The 18,574-nt window shown below is 31.6% G+C and overlaps 1 protein-coding gene across 2 annotated transcripts in view; it reads right to left on the bottom strand.

The window, feature by feature from the left end:
• LOC106719703 overlaps positions 1–18,574 on the bottom strand; it is a 53,121-nt gene that overhangs the window by 22,405 nt on the left and 12,142 nt on the right. Inside the window, exon 1 of one of the 2 annotated variants that reach the window (XM_014514130.2) lies at positions 13,686–13,896. The exons of the other annotated variant lie outside the window; for it this stretch is intronic. Coding sequence (XP_014369616.2) covers positions 13,686–13,747 — 62 coding nt within the window. The 5' untranslated portion in view covers positions 13,748–13,896. Of the gene's footprint in view, positions 1–13,685; positions 13,897–18,574 lie in introns of those variants that run through there. 2 annotated transcript variants of the gene reach the window in all.

Below are 18,574 nucleotides of genomic sequence, written 5' to 3'. Positions count from 1 at the left end.
TATAAGTAATTCAATTACTGGCAACACGACGCTCGTGACGTTCCCAATTAATATGTGTTATCGTGGGCGGTTTTAATTGAACATGTGAATGTATTTTATGCACCAACCAATGAGTAACTGAAAATTTCCTTTTTCAAAAAAATAAAATTTCTTGTCGCTTCATAACATAATTCATATTTTTTCCATTCGATTAACGTGTTTACTATTTTAATAGCAAATGAGAAAAAAAAACAAATGTAACGCTTAATAATAGGATTTTGCATTAAAAGTTTATAAATTACACTTAATAATTGGTGAGAAAATGAAATATATAACTTAGACGAAAAATAAATTATTTTTAATGAAGATTTTAATGCCGTACATAGTTTTATAATAATACGTCACTTGCACTTTGGACATTTTATAATTAACTAGCTTTTACCCGCGACTTCGTCCGCGCGGAATAAAAAAAATGCACACAAGATAAAAAAGTTCCTATGTCCGTCTCCTAGTTCTAAGCTACCTCCCCATCAATTTTCAGCTAAATCAGTTCGACCGATCTTGAGTTATAAATAGTGTAACTAACACGACTTACTTTTATATATATAGATTTTAGTAAATCATTACAGAATTTTTTCATTTAAATAGGCAGCCAGAATGACCGGCAAAAATGTGTTAAAGTGGAAAAATTCCTCAGCTTGCATGCGGGTAACGGCTGCGAAAATACGGAGCAAATTTCTCAAAATTTTTGACGTCATGGAATTTTAAATATAACATTGTACAACAAGATGCCACGTTTATTTTTAACATGTTCCAAGCCGGTAAAAAATAATTTATAACTATCTTAACATTTTTAAACTATATGTGAAACTCAAAAACTACCGAACACTTTTTAATTTTTCTAAAAAATTAATAAAAAAGAATTATGAAAATGGGACGATCAGGAGCGTAGTTACGAAGTAACAAAAAAACATAGACGAATTGACAACCTCCTCCTTTTTGAAGTCGCTTAAAATGGCTGCCAAGAGCAAAAAAAAGAAAAGTACGTCTACATAATATCGTTTTATTGTCTGTTTATCGTTTTAAAATGTATAGTGTAGAGAGTATATATAAGATAATTAAACATATTAAACTTGTTTTGGTTCGTTAAATATTAATTTTTATAAGATAATCTTGATGCATTTATTACCTAAACAGCACAAAAAGTAGCAATAAATCGCCAGTATGAAACCACAATATCTATACTTGTACAAATGAAGTAAATTATCGTTCACAAGAGTCATTGTTAGGCCTCTGCTCCAGCAGTCAATATATAATACAGTACCAACATCCGCCCACTGATCACATTCGTTCCGTGAGAAGAGAAAGGATTGAATACAATTTGATACGATACGATAATCAACTGTGTATGCTATATGTATACTTAAATTAATGAGTTTATTATGAAGTTAGCTCTTGCCCGCGACTCCGTCCGCGCGGAATTAAAAATAAAATTTATAAGTAGCCTATGTGTTCTTTCAGATTATGTTCTACATCTTTGCCAAATTTCATCAAGATCCGACCTTCAACCAAACATCCATCCATCTAATTTTTCGCATTTATAATATCAGTAAGATCTTCGTGTATTCAAACTCGAATTCGTTTTTTTTTCACTTTTCAGTTACAGATATGCTGGATTCTTTAAATGAGGGCCTAGCATGAACATTTGCTAGAAAGTATATATAACGTCATCGAACAAAATTGTATTAGATTTATACAGCGGGCGTAAATTACAACGACAAATGTCATTTACATTTTGTCGATCACGTTTCGAAAACGCAATATTCGTGATAGATTCTCTGTTGATATTTTATCCGTGACACTGTCACTAAGCTTTGCCCTCTTTTGCTGGCGAACTCCAAACTCTTTCATTATATAAATAAACACTACATTACGCATTAAGTCGTAACAGCACATGCAATGTATTAATGTTAAATTTTAAATGCAACCAGACACGTTGTATACTCGTATCATAAACAGTTGTCGTAAACCGAGCCATTTGCTCGACTTTATTACTATTTAAAGAACACATGTAACCTCATTAATACAACGACTCTTTATATAAAAAGCAACTATTAAACATATAAAACGTAGCTTTTTTACCACAAGAAAGTTGTAAATGTTATTTGTTTTAGGACATTGGTAAAGGCAATGAAGAAATCATTTACTGTATTTTTTTTTTAAATATAACATAGATATTTACCATTTATTTGTTTCATTAAACGTGTATATCTCGTTAAAACGAGTTGGCATCAGCCAATTGTGTGTAACACGCCCGCTCACATCGTAATGAACACTTCCGGCCATTTAAAAGGGACACAGCGAAACATGTCATATATGTTTCCAACTGTAGTTATACAAGTCATTCATTTATATTCCATTTTACATACATTACCTTATGTATCTCTGTACAACACACGTATCTACAAGAAACCTACGCTGCGCACTTTCAAAACTTACTGCCTCTTTCTGAAGATATTGTCAAGTTATAAAAGACATATTTTATTGACAACTATATTTATAGCAGTTGCCTGCGACTTCGTCAGCGAATATTTTAAAATAAAGTTAGCCTAAGTTACTTAAAATATTAATAATCTGTAACTTAAAAGCCTACCTGTACATTCACCTAAAAGGTTGAGCACCTATGTCAATTGGGACTTAACAAAAAGTCAATGATATATGGCGATTGCGAACACTGTCAACGATTAATGTGTTTAGCTGGTATCCACTTTATTTATTGCATACGTAAACATCGTGTTCAATAGCTTTTAGTTAATGCAGGATCAACGACTTTATAACCTAGTCATTACAGGTCAATGTTAGAGAAACTTATGTTCGTTCTGTAAGTAAAATCACCAATATTTTAATCTGTCTTTAAAGAAATTCCTTGTTTAGACTAGCGTCGTGATATTATAGCGTAAATAGAACAGATAGACAGATATTACACGTGAGAATAGTAAGCAACAAAGAAAATCTACAGCGTATTTAATATACTATAAAACTAAACTTTAAAAAAGTACAGTCATATTTGATCAGATTTTTGACTACCTTATTCCAGTTAATTTTTCTTCTTATATAGTCATCCTTCTTTTAAATTATTCCGTTATCATTATGTTCCATGGCCTAGTCACCCCTAAATTGGGGTAGGCTCCGAGCCCCTCGGTGGGGACGTATAGTGAGCTGATGATGATGATGATGATGATTATGTTCCATGTAATGTTACGTAACTTGTGCTAGATACGCATATGTTAGGTGCAGACAGACAACATAAACAAGACTTTAATCTTTCAATCGTACAGCCGTGATCTATGTGTCGTGTAACATATTTCGGTATGTACAACTGTTGTTGATGGTATACACTCAGTACACAATAACAAACTATATTAAAAATTGTGTCGATTTTACAAGATTTGCAAAAACAAAACTATACAATTATTTGCATAAAATAAGAGGAATAGTCACTGCTGATAAAATTTATAGTTGCATTTTTTTTTGTAAATTGTAAATAGTTTTTTATTATTTACTTAATTATTATTGAAGCCAATAATTTTATTTAATTTAAGTCAAAACTTTAAGGTTTATAAAAGGATAAGGCCATGGAGATGATGAGTTATTTATTATTTTGTGTAAATATTGCATTAGGCTTGTAGTCATAGTAAATGCTTTGCTTATTAACGTTTTCTGTAACATCTTATTAACGATTATTATATGCTGCTTGTTAAAAGATGCAACAAAATTTCTTTTTCGTTATATTTATCTGAATTTTGTTTTTAGTCAAGACGTTATCGTAACTATTTCGACTTTTTTTTTCATAACAATATTTCATCACTGCGAAATAAAATTGAAAACAAGGCCAATTTTTAGTAACTTACTATTACATGTTTAATATTATCTATGATGAACTCCCTTACCTGAAAAAGATAAAAGATAAAATTAAATATTTACTCAGATAATACTAAATTTTTTTCTTACATTCATAATCTGTTGCGCAACTCTATGTAATACATATTTAAGATGCATATTATGTAGTGTACAGTTACAGTAAATACCAGATAGAGAACTCGGTAAGCACTTGAAGAAAAGCGAGGACATTAGACTTGATTTTACAGTTGTGTTGGGCGCTTGCCGAGGCACAGAATGACTTCGAGTGAGGCAGATTATCTCCGCGATACATAACTCGAGTGGCATCGACCTTGTTTACACAAACACAAGAAATACCTCTACCAATCTACGAAGAATATACTAGTTATATACGAATTTAATATAGTTAAATGTAATAAACTCACGACTATAAGACTCTCAGAAAAAGAGTACGAATTTGCATGCGCCTTTTAGCAGCTCGATTAAAAAAATACAAAATATTTAATGAAAAAGTTGAATGATTGCAGTAGGTTTATCGTTGCATGGCTTCACTTAACCACAACACATATTGGCATGTAGCTATAATTCGTTTTAATCAAAACTATATGGTCCATAATTTATGTGTAGTGAAATAAAATTCATATGGAGTCTGTATGATTAATAAATTAACTTTTGAGAGTCGATTGGCCGATCCATCGGCCCAATGGGAAAATAGTATCCATAGAATAGAAAAGAATCAGTTGGTGGTATCGGCCCAATGGGAAACACACACTATTAAAACTTTAATAAATAAATATTATTTTTGAAAAGTTCATAAATTATACTTTAAATATGTCGACTAATGTTATATAATTCTAGCTCTGTTAATTTCGTCTGTTTTCGTGCAATGCAAGCTATTTTATGCTAATCGCATTTATAGCCAGAAATACTTTAGTAAATCCGTTTCAGTTTGGTAAAGGTTTTTCAAGCCATTTTGTGGGATTAAGTTAAGCTACTGTAACTTAGCAGACCAAATATAGAGCCTGAGTCATCGAGGTCATTCATGTCAGCTTGCTTACATTTAAATTGGTATTTAAGTTTTTTTTTTTTACCTTAAAGCCCATAATCTAGAGGTAGGTAGATATTACAGATTTCCATTTTGTACGTTCTGTGAAACGTTTATTCTATTTTGTTAAATTTAAGATTACATTCGTATTGTAAATAAGACTTCTCTAAGTTTATACATATCTTTTAAAAAATGAAAGCTTAGTAACTCAGCCTCTATGAATAAACGAGGTTAATAACAACTTTGTATATGATTGTATTAAATGCAACCGGGTCAAACAAACCTTGTATACGATTTTTGACTCTGTACATAAAATATATTCATTGATGTTTAGTAAGCAGACTTGTATACGAAATGGTATTACTTTGCTCTAGTTTCTTTCTATTTCAAAAGACTTAAAATGTTAGAGTAGCGTAAGGATTAAAGAAACAAAACGTTCCGAATAATTCTTAAAAATAATTCACAGATAATGTTATTGAAATGATACTCTGTATTAATCTGTAATCTCTGTAATCCTAAAATTAAGCTGTTGCTCGTCGTAAAGTGGTAGGCGCATATCACAAAGGCGAATTGGCGCGAATACACATCTTATCTATCTTATCTATATATATAAACGAAAGTCGTGTTAGTTACACTATTTATAACTCAAGAACGGCTGAATCGATTTGACTGAAAATTGGTGGGCAGGTAGCTTAGACCCAGGAAACGGACATAGGATAATTTTTAACCCGTTTTCTATTTTTTATTCCGCGCGGACGGAGTCGCGGGTAAAAGCTAGTATATATATAAAAGAAAGTCGTGTTAGTTACACTATTTATAACTCAAGAACGACTGAATCGATTTGACCGAAAATTGGTGGGCAGGTATCTTAGAACCAGGAAACGGACATAGGATAATTTTTACCCCGTTTTCTATTATTTATTCCGTGCGGACGGAGTCGCGTGTGAAAGCTAGTATTATATAATACCCGATTTTGTATCATTAGAACACACCCTTGAATATGTTGACATATTATTTCATATTTAATATAGTATTCAATAGTAGTATGCCAGGAATAAAACTAATACTAAGAAATACAGATAAACCGTTGGAAAATGTAACTAAATCTAAAAATTGAAACAATTTTGTATTCATACAACAAAAAAATCGAGATCAAAGTTACATGCGATTGTTTACACCATAAAAATGATTGCTTTGTTCTTTTAGATTGCGGAAACATTACGTGTGACCCATATAGAGCATATCTCTACAAGAGCCGGGGCAACTTTAGACGCGGCTAGGACCCGGCGAGCATTATCGATCTCATCCGGGACGATATCTAAATTCAAACAAGATTAGAATATTAATGATTTTAATCTTACTTTATTTGGATACTAACAAAAACACAAATTCTCCTTCTAGTTAATGATATTTCGTCTGAAATATTATTATTATTAATAAAGGTCTGATAATTTATTTCAGGGCCACTTTGTCACGATAAACTTGCGCACAATTTAAGGTAATAAATTACACAGTATTGTACTTTCGTGAGATTGGTGTAAAGATTGTTATAATAGTACTTATATACTTTGTCTCAGTAATATAAAAGTAAAAATAATATTCGCCTACGATTTTTGTTCAGAGTCCGTGTTTACTCTTATTATGTACTGTCAGAAACAACATCTACTCCACGAATTAGCCAGATCGCTATGTGAAATACTACGACCAAATATAAGAAAGGATAGAAAGGTGAAGTGGATTCGATGGAGAAGGGGACGCATTGGAAGAGAACTCTTTCTGTGCGTCTCCTCTATCAATTAAAGGTCTATGAGCAGCAGTTGCTTCTCCATTTCGGCATATTCAGGTGGCTTACGCGTTTGCCAACTAATAATAAAAAAAATCGTACTGTGAGTTTCCGCTATATAAACATTTGTACAAAAACATATTTTCATTATCTTTTAAAAGTTAGAGATAACTTATAATTTACAGGTGTATCGACAGTGGAGACCCACACTAACGTTTAAGTCTTTGTAAGGTCACCTAAGTTATCTCGTTATAAAAGAATCAAGGAAATAAAGTGACTATTATTCATAACACATAAATACACGTGTTGTAAATGTAAGAATGTTTAGGTAACGTTTCTCCACACGTGATACGATGTCGGCCGCGATCGAGGATAAATGTTTACGTAAGTTACGTAAACTTACGACCGTGTTGGACTGCCTTAACTTAACTATGGAATGTTCGAAATTTCATTATTGTATTATGTTGAACCTTAATTTTTTTTTAAATACATAATCACACAGACTTCATACTTTTAGTTTCAGAAATTATTAGCCCTCTGTATACATTCTTACTAAAATATAAATGCGAATATTTAGATGTATGAATGTTTGTAACAAGGTAACTCCAAAACGGCTCAACGGATATGAAATTTGGTATAGAAGTAGAGCATCGTCTGGACACATAGGCTACTAATTACGTTTTTTTAATCCGCGCGAACAGTGTCGCGAGCGACAGCTAGTGATTTATAAAAACAGTGACCAACATGCTATTTTATCATCTGCCGAAATTGATACGGAAATGCGTATTACTAGAAAAATCTAACATATAGTATAAAGAGGAAAGATTTGACATTTTGTTTGTTTACATTGAATAGAGAATTCGAAATCCGTAACTAATAAACTAAACTGATTTTTAAAATTCTTCTACTGTCAAGAAGCTATACTATCTACGAATGACAGGCTATAATTTGTTACTAGCCTTTTTCAATTCCGCGCGAACGAAGTCGCGGGCAGCAGCTAGTGTTTTATAAAATAAGGTTATTATCCATCTTCCTTGATTATAAATACTTGGAAAAAAAATAATTCTACTACACTACAGATAATTTTTACGAATTTCAACTCATATGTAGGTTTTTCTTAAAGCAGATGGAGAAAAAGGTTTGAGACTTATATTAAAACCATTGCTGACAGAATACGATACGGATAAATTAAAAAAATTGTACATTTGAAACAAAATCGATTTTTAATCGTCTGGAAATTTAATGGTATGAATAAAAGGCTCTCACGGCAGCTTTCCGTGTTAGGTTGGAATAAGGCGGTAACTTGTGGCGTGCAAAGGAACGACTCGGATGGCTCCTTTAGAAATTAGCGGAGTCGCGTGGCAGCCGGCAGCCGTGAACCGTGACCCTGGAAGCACGAAGGTCGAACCAGCTCGCGACGGAGCTCGCTTCACAAGAAAAATGTTTACATATCAATTCTAGGCTTTATTTATTACCGAATTGCACGATTTCAGCGAAACTGCATTTATAAATTCCTATTTTGAAAATAGGTAAAAGAAAATGATAGTTTAGTTGCATGTTGTGTATTATTTAAATTATTAAAATCTTCGAATTACTTTGATATTTTATTAACTTTAATATAAGGTGTTATTATTATATATTAGATGAATTTATTAAGCATTAGCACACATAAAGCTTTCATATATTTTCTCTTTTCTTGCAGTATAGGTACTTAATCAATGCGGATTTGAGAAAGTTATCATTGTGACATTATGGAGCATACAACATAGATAATTTTTACTAATTGAGAATGAAATCATATTAAAATATTATACACCAACTTTGATTGTAACTTCACATGTCACAATAATACGGCTGTTGCCAAATTAATGGAATAACCAATGTCCAAATAAATAGCTTGATACAACGTGTTTTCTCATAATGCTGCAAGCATCTCCATACTATAAGCAAATTAAATAAAAATGCTTTTAAAAATTAATGGAATAGATTTATTGTGGTGTGGAGTAATGAAAGAAGAAATCGAAATCTTTTAAAATGCGCACGGAACAGTAAAATTTCTGTAGACACGAATACTTAAAAATGTACGGAAAAAATTGCCATTTAGAGATGCTCTTGTCCCTTAATCTTTACTAAATAGATTGGAGAGAATTGAAATTTATTATCTATGCAAAACAGAAAAGATAACGCGAATACTGTAACAATTTCTTCGCATACACAAACACTAAACTACCTGGAGGACATAAAACGTGATAAGGCATGCATTTTTAATTAGCACGTTTGAGACTGAGTCACGCTTTGCTATAATTTATAAGTCAACTAAATCTTTTATATAACATTAAGTAAGCAAATAAATATTATAAATACAGTATGATCAGATAAGCGCGAACTTTCCCTCTAAAACAAAATGGCAGCCGTTGCGTGTCAGAAGACAGTTCCTGAACGATTTCTCAAGCAGACTAGTTGGATTGCCACACGTCGCCTTATATAATATGTACTGCATTTCAAATGTAATTTGTGCAGAGTTCACTGAGCTTTGGATAACATTTAATATCAATTATTATGCATCACATTTAGTGCATTAACCCGTGCCATATTACGACGTCATAGCTCTTAAATCAATAAGGTAGAAAATAAGAAAAAATCTGAATCGCTAAATTTGGAAAATAATAATACAATTTTATCAAAAACTGATTCTTAGTGAACTTTGACAGAAGAGATCATTGAACTGAACAATCTTATTTGAATCACGTTGTATAAGATTTAATATTTAAGAAGCTGCTAAAATACATAAACTGTCAAAGAGTTTACTCAGAATTTACAAAACAATTTGTTAGTGAGAATAACATAGATGAAATTTCAATACAAAAGTTTTGCAAAACCAAACTAGGCAATTCATTTTTTTACTCTATAACCTTCTTCAATATGTCAGCTTTTGTATCGAAGCTTAAAGACAGAGATATGCTTGGTATTTTCCTTTGAGACATCATCCGTAGACGAACGTCGCCGACGTACCTTTCATAGCTCAACTAAGAGGCTTAAATTTAATAGTATAACTAAAGTCTATACAAGCCATTATAATATTATCCTGCCTAATTTGTGATTTAAATTGACTGGTTTTTTTTTACTTTTAAAATAACTAACCTGTAATCGAACAAAAAACGTAGTGCCTTTTTTCGAAGTTTAAAAGAAAGGTCATTGAACTAAGAAGGCCAGACAGCGATGCAGCAATTTAATAATACGGAAACCTGATTTGGCTTTATACATGTGTCTAATAAATGATAATGAAATAAGAATATACTAAGACATTAAATTATCAAACGTGGTTGAAAATGTTAAATGTGTAGAGTTGTTATATTCTTTTTTTTTTAATAATGTCGCAGGCAAAGGGAATGTAGGTTAATACTGCCAGTATGGCTCTCATATAAAACGTTTGAAAATATGTTTTTACGATATACACACGAAGCAACTCGTCTATTCGTTAACTTCATATGGTAAAATAAGTTGGAAATAAGCGTGGCAGGTGCCCTTGCAAATTGAATTTCACGAGAACCGGTGTTTAAATATACATACCTAATATTCGTGTAAAACGTATTTATATAACATACATAGATATTACAAAAGAATTGTATAACTACATGAATTTGTTTATTTGAAGATAAAATGCTTTATTTGAATAAAATTAAGTATACTGTTGTCTGAGATTTAATGCTTCGATAATCGCTACCCCTAAATCTGAATATCTGATCCTATTCTATTTGAAAAAGAACAAGTGTCAAGGGTAAAAGTACATTATCATGCAATTCATTTGGCCCGGTGAGAAAAAGTGAAGATATTAAAGAAAGCGTTATGTATGTCAATTTTTATTATTATATAATCTGTCAGAACTGCGCTTATAGCGCCACCTGTACCTGGGCAGATAAGACTGTGATTTTTCTTCGAAATTATTCAAGTTCGATGGATATTTAAAATTAAAAATAAAATTAATTCCTCTCAAATTATTAACAGCCATGTTAAATTTTCGTTCAGGTAAATAACCTACATGTTCTTAAATTAACAAAACATTTTAAAATAAAAAAAGCAGTACATAAAACAAATCTTAATTCAGTTTGAAATAAAAGCGGTATAATGAATCGATGGATCGCGGAAGCAACGGAAATGCGTGACCTACAAATCCCAATACGAAACATACATGAAGTGTGGTTAAACGTGATTTTTTTCAGCTCACACGTAATGACACTGCGAATTTTTTAAAGGTTACGGACAATTTTTTTAATATGAAAGTATTAACTTCCACTAGAAATTTAAATTAAATTATTTAAATTTAAATTATGGATAGATCTATTATAATCTGAATATATATTGATAGATTATTTGAATGACGTCATTGTGTATGTTTCGTATGTTGTTTTAAGGTTGGACAAACGCCTAAAATTAAGTGTCTCAAAACAACCCAAGTGGAACTTGTTAAATGTCCTGTTTTACTTTAAAATGATGGTCGTCTTAGGAAAACATGTTTCACTGTGTTCATGCGTACACACTAACGTACGTGAGTACAATGATTCATTTGCTTTCGATTACGTTCTGTTATTTACAGTTACAAGAACTCTCTATAATTAGTTAACGGTTAGACAACGCTAACTTCGCGCTAATTTATCTTACAAAAAGCTTGTGCACACGTCATTTAGGTTAGCAGAACTATTGATATTTCATTCTGTTCAAGATAATTCGTATAATTAAAGATAATAGCAAACTAGTTTCATTGTAGTGAAACGAAAACGTATTAAATTAGTGATGCTTAGCATCTCTCATTTAATAACCTCTCAAGTCTTAATTTTCATCTCTAAAGACGGAGTTAGCAATCATTGCTTTCACCAATTATAACAGCTGTCAAATCCATCTGTAAGAACACAATACTCAGAAACTTTAACTAGCACTTACAATAAGAAGTTTGGAGCGTCGGTGGTTCAGGGGTTAAGCACTTGACTTGCAATGTGCAGCTCTTCGGTTCGAATTCCGCCACGTACAATGTGTTTTTCTATTTACGATTTACATATGTATATTTATCCGACGATCGTACAGTGAAGGAAAATATAGTGATGCAACCTGCACATATGTGTGTATTCCTGGGAGAAAAAGACGGCGACGCGAGAAAAGTGGATTGCGGTGGTTCATTTTACCACACCAAATTAATGGAGGTCCGTGATCTCTGCCTATCCCTTTGAGTTACAGGCGTGAGTTGTGTGTTATAATAACAAACACATTTATTAATGTCTTGTTTATCCAGGTCTGCTTCAAGATAGCTATATATCGTTAAAATGTATAGATAAAATAACTTTCATAAAAAATATTGTTCCGTTGTTTATGTTTATACTCTGCTAAATACGGAAATTATTAAAATCTATTGTAATATAAGTATCGTAACAAATTGCTCCTGTCAGAGCTTCCGGCCGAATATGACGTGAGCACAAAAGAAAAATGAACAGGTTCATGCTAAATTATTGAATAACATCATTCTACTACATTGCCGTTTAAAATCCACGTTTTAATTCTATGAACATATAAAATCAATATTTAAGTACGCAGAATTCTTACTAATTAAGCATACATTTAATCAGTAATACAAGATATTTACCGTAAAAAAACCTTACTTAAAAAAAGTAGGTAGGTTTCTTTTCGACGAGGAAATGTTATAGTTAGACTTTATTAAAAAAAAATACTAAATAAACTAAAAAAACAAATAAAAAAGTTAGTTTTAAGTGACATCCGATAATAATTCGTTTGTGGTATCTACGAAATGTTGTAGGGTATAGTTGGATTTTTTGTTCTTTTTTTTAATTAAATTTTGCTTGTTTGTGCTAAATTATTTTAAAAAGCCTCTACTCCTATACCTTTATAAGAAAAAATAAACAAATGAAAACGGTTAGCAGACATCACAATGAAACAGTAAAGTCAACACACAATTCCTAAGAAAGTTTACTCAGGCTATCTCATAACAGCGCCGGCGACGACGGAATGCGAAATGAGACGCAGCGAGGGAAATAGCACACGTTTTATGGAAAACTTAGATGATACTAAACTACTGCTTTAACAATCAAATATACTATTGAAAAAAAAATATTGATTAGTTTCTGTTTTAATTTATAATCAACTGTCACCCGCGATTCCGTCCGCGTAGAATTAAAAAAAAACCTAATTAGCCTATGTGTTCTTCCGGACTATGTTCTACACGTATGCCAAGTTTTAGTGAGATCCATGCAGCCGTTTTGGAGATACCTCTAAACAAACATCCATCCATATAAATAATCGCATTTATAATATTAATAAGATTATCCTACTTGAAGTGTTCAATTCGCAAACCATGTTTTTTCCTGGTGAAAGTTTTACTTATTCGGTACTTAAGCCTTTCTAGAAAATTTAAGATCCCAGAATGTAAAATATTTAACTTAACTGTTAAGTCAGAGTTCGCTTTTTTAATGTTCTTAATTTACTAAACCCACAATGGGTTTCCACCACCGTGGCAGTTGTATTAACTTGATTTTTAAGAAGGGTCGTCTATTAATCACTTGATATTTTTTATCTATTTTTTAATCCCCTTCTCTCCATTGGTGATAAAGACTTAAAACCTGCTAGCTGACTAATAGAGACTTTTTGATACAGACTTTACAAATCAAATATTCTTTTGTGTATTACGGTGTAATGCTTATTCAAAACCGAATGGAACTCTAACACAGAACAATATTTGTCGCAAAAAATGTAGTGATTTATTACAATGATTTCAGAATATCAAAACAGAAGTGATATAATTTACAACACGAGTCTTTGAAATACTGTAACATGAAATAATTATTGACATCATTTGTTTCTTTTTAAATTAAAAATCGTCCGTGTGCGTCTAATAAGACGTTTTAAAGATGCAGGAACGAGCTTAGCTGATAGTGAGGGCTTTCTAATCTACATCGGAGTGTCAAGTGAACTCACCAAACCGGTTGACCCTTCATGCCGTCGTACGATTCCTCTATCAACAGCGAGTGCAGTTGCATCGCCTACTCACACCATTACGACACAATAGCGCACAGAAAACTATCACAATTCATTGTTAATTACCTCTATTTTAAAAATAATTCACACACACATTCGCAAAATTCGTTATTCGACAAAAAATCGTCTACACTACCACACTCATCCGCTGCTTGCGAGCGACTAAAACTGAGTCGAGTCGAGTGGAGGAACGACAGTCGTGTTGAGTAAAATTATGCTTATCCTGTTCTACAGAGTAATATCAACTCTAAACCAGTTGAGTAAAGCTTACTTTTTAATAATAGTGATTTATATTTATAGTAGTTTACGACTGATCCGTAAGCCGCAAGATATAAAGTACAAATTTAATTGTTTGTTGTTTTCAAGTTGTTTAGGTCGCGGGGTTGACTGGATGCAATAGAAAGCAGGCGTATTCTCGCCATTTCGTAGTCACCACAGATTTTGCATGCTGCGAGCTGACTGAAAATGACAACCAAAAAGTAATCATTATCGTATTGTATATTAACTGTTGTTTTGTTTCTTGTTTTTCTATTTATCAAGATTTATATTAACCAACATAAAATATTTTTTAACAATGGTAGAGGCCGCAGCATTGGCTGTTGCACGAATACCTCACTCGACCGGTACACATGAAGTTGGGCGTGAAATGGAAATAGGTATTTATCGCTTTGATAAATGTGGTACCGTTCTTTTCTTTCCGCATCATAGAGATTTAAGAGTCTTGGTTCCTTTGAAGCCTTATATTTTTTAAGTAGACCGTTTTTTGTGGCAATTTTTATAGTAGAATAATCGCGTGCAGGTAACGCTTTGTTACTGGGTCAAAGAGGTCATAAAACTGACGTACGGCTAATTTCAGTTCGCTATCTTTTTATGTAGAGTTATTATTATAATTAAATGAGGAATAACTGGTGTTTTCATTAATTTAAATGGAGTCGATCGTTCACTTTGAGACATAAATTGGACCATTAAGATCATTATTTTAATATCATTCTAACAAACATCCAGATGATGACATAGATTGTAACAAATACGCAAACATTATTCTGAAAATAATTATTAACATTTAATTTATTATTCATTCTACACAGAAATTTTCATTATTTTATCCATTGAGTTATACATTTATCTGCGTTTGAAAATATTTTTCTTTGCATATGTTCATGCCTCATTAAAAAGACGTATCATATAAATTATAACAATATATGAGGTTACTAGGCAAGGTCACAATAAGAAAGGGCAAATGTAATACACTTTATATGTATGCCCAACATTAAAAACCCTCCAGAATCGTGTTCCTTGTAACGAGCCAAATCTATATTTACAAGTGAGGTTACTGACTTCCGGCTTGTAACATGTTTCGTCAGCTTGCTCTAGTTTTTCATTGAATCGCTTAATCTTACGCGTTGCTATCAAACAAACGTACTAACAGAAAGATCTGTGACTACCTGTTTAACTTCATTGATATAAAAAAAGTAAACAGACGTTACCCTACTATTTTATTTCGGCTTCGGAATACCTACGTCATTCTTACAAAAGCTATAAAGGTTGCAAATAAAGATAAATTTTAAGTTTTAAATATTCATTATCATTAAGAAACTGTGTTAAGAGTTTGGGACATAAATCATTCTTATAATTATGCAAACGTGCGTAAACAAAGAGTTTATTCTTTCTTTTCTTTCCGCGTTCTAGATTCCATAAAAAAGGCTGTGCTTTTAAAAACGTCAAGTAATTTTCTGTGTCAGCACCCTCAGGGTAACAGGCGCGAAAAAAAAAGACAATTACTGAAAGTATTTCACCATATTTTTTTTGACTAATTAACGTGTTATTTTAGACAATTAAAGGCGAGACTAGACTAATGATCAGCGTAAATCATTGCTGTTAGTTGGTGGTGATTGTTATTTATTTTACCAACATTCTTTTTAACCATTCAAACTAAAGTTACGACATGCGATAAGATGATCTGTCACTTGGTGACAATGATTACGAAATAATTAAAATTACTAATTAGGTTAGGTCACCTGGAAAACAATTATACAAAAGGTCCAAATAAAACTGGTTCTTTGAACTCAATTGTGAGTTTTTTTAATTTTAAAAGTTTGACAAAATACAATACTTACATGCACCTTTGATGACAGTAAAGTGGCACTCAACTATTAGGATTCGCGTTAGATATTTTTAATACTGTGGGTTTCCATTTTCGAAATATTCGTATACAACGTGTTGTGATCCCTACTCTTTAATAAGAGTAATTAATATTTAAAAAAAAACTCAAAAAGAATAATGTCAATTAATACAAGTATTTCGTAAAAAGAAATTCATGAATATTGATTTCTTTTCTGTAGAACAATAATTAGTATAGCGCTTGGGTTAAATTTAGAACTAGGTATATATTACAAGGATTTTGATATAACCGTGAAATCCCACTGTTGTGCCGCGACAGTTGGTATGAGAGTATTAGATGGACGGTAATGTTTTAACAGTGGAAACCCTTATTTATAAATCGTCCTATATACAAAATAGTACGTTGACAATGTCTGTTTAATTGATAATAGAGGTAAGTGAGCGCAAAGTCCGATCAAACTTGAACAAACGCCAGCTGGGACTGGGACGATATATTTTGAGACTCTTAAACAAATTCTGTTAAACCGTAAAACGTTTATTTTACGAATATAAAGCTGAGGAAAGCTACGTCTTTCGTGTCTTTCAATTAAATTGGTGACTTAATATTTTTTAAAGCAAATCAAAATCATCGAAGAAAAAATCACTGAAGCAGACGGTAAATCTTTCCTATAAATTTATTTGGATAAAAGCGTGGTCAATGTCTTGAAAACTTGATTATAAATACTGTAGTAATAAACATTGTTTATTAATGAAACGATAAAACGAAGTATTTAAGAATGACTTTTACTCGAATTCCATTGAAAGCTCTTCTTATTTCGTTTAATTTTGGAAACATTGTCACTGATATAAAAATAAACATCGCTTCACAGTAAAAATTCTGAATAGTTTGTATGAAACGCGGAAAATTCTTCAGAAGATTTCATGATTCAGACTCGTAATCGAGAAAGAAATTTGCAAGGAGTTCGCGTAATGCTCGTTGACTAATTCTTGTCATTTTTCAATATTAGTATCTTACTCAATATGATAATAGGATGTTTTTATTCATATAAATAGTTTTACATAGTTTAAAATCAATTTAAATATTACTAATTCAAAGTTTAAGTTTACTTCTATATTAAACTGGTAATATAAACCACATAAATCATAAACCAAATTAATCATAAATCATACTGTAATTAATTTGATATTTTAATTAAGTACAACTAAAAGATTTGTGACCTTATTTTACTTTATTATAGGTACTAAGTATGAATGATGTAATAAGGTCATAAGACAGTCAGACTGTCACATAGAGGTTATAAATAAAAAAGGCCGATTTCACACCAGTATTTTTTTAATATTAGGTGGCAAACGAGCAAGCGGACTACATTCGTCAAATATTAATCATAACAAAAACATAGATTTTTTTATAATTATATGTAGATATGAACAAAAATAAAGCCACGTATTGAAGACACACTGTATACACACTGTATACACACTGTATACACACTGTTTACGGTCACATCACTTCTAGGTCATAGAAGATGGATTTCTTATGCTTCTTACTCGTGGATTTTGTTTGACACGGAATATGTGAACCGGTGTTTTTTTTAAGATTTAAGATTTTTGAAAAACATTTTTGATACTGATGTATGTTTTTATGTAATATTATATTTTTTAAAGGTAAATATGCGAATAGAATTAATTATAAATTAAATCAATTGTGTATAACACCTTTAATGTACATTTTTTATGTTAAGGCGCTATTGAGTTATTAAAAAAAGAGTAAAAATGGTTATACCGCTTTTAGAAAATGGATAATAATTAAACAACTGAATGAAAACAATTTTAGATGCTTTGAAAGCTATTAATATTATTATTAGTATAGAACAGAAATTATTTTCAGATATTTCGGTATATTATGTTGGCATAGCATTAAATGTCAAAGATCACTGCAGTGTAGACTACGAGGTAGGTACTTCTATGTTTTTCTTAGCGTTTTAATATCATGCTTATTTCCAAGTGCTTTTAAAATTTATTAATTAAGTAGCTTTCGCCCGCGACTCTATCCGCTTAGTATTAAAAAAAACTTGATGAGTATGTCTATGCCTATGTGTTCATCCAGGCTTCTATGCAGTCGTTGTGGCGATACCTTTTTACAAACGTCCATCCATCCATACATTTAAACATGCGCATTTATATTATTAGTAAGATTAGATAATTTATTTTAGAACACATTTGATTGCAATGTACTTATTATGTATTAAAATAACTTACTGTAATGAAACTGTATAATTTTAAGCTGCAATATCTATTATTGTTGCTATGTGTGATTTACGTTAAATTCGTTAACAGCATTGTGTTGAACTCCCTATTTCTGAATAAAGCTTTAAATATTCATTTAGAATTTTAAGGTTATATTAACTTTATAAAAAATACAAGGTTACAATGAATAACACTTGACCAGGATTAGGTGAATGACCTCGCATCACGTGTCAATGTGTACGCAGTTGTTCTATTTATAATGTAAGGGAGTACACTTGTGTAATCAGTACACACTTACACAGTACACACTCGATCTAACTCTAGCAGGTCCTTTCTTCGTATGACTTCTTTAAGCTAAAATATTGTATGAACTTTTGTATGGGTTCTTAGGATTTAACAGTTTGATTTCTATTGATTTAAACAGCATACGTAATTAGGGTTTTGTGATAGAGACAGCTTTG

This window comes from Papilio machaon, chromosome 8 (genome assembly GCF_912999745.1).
Source record: "Papilio machaon chromosome 8, ilPapMach1.1, whole genome shotgun sequence".
NCBI classification, from domain to species: Eukaryota; Metazoa; Arthropoda; class Insecta; order Lepidoptera; family Papilionidae; genus Papilio; species Papilio machaon.
Note: the sequence above shows the minus strand (reverse complement) of the source record. Positions and strands in the feature narration are given on the sequence as shown.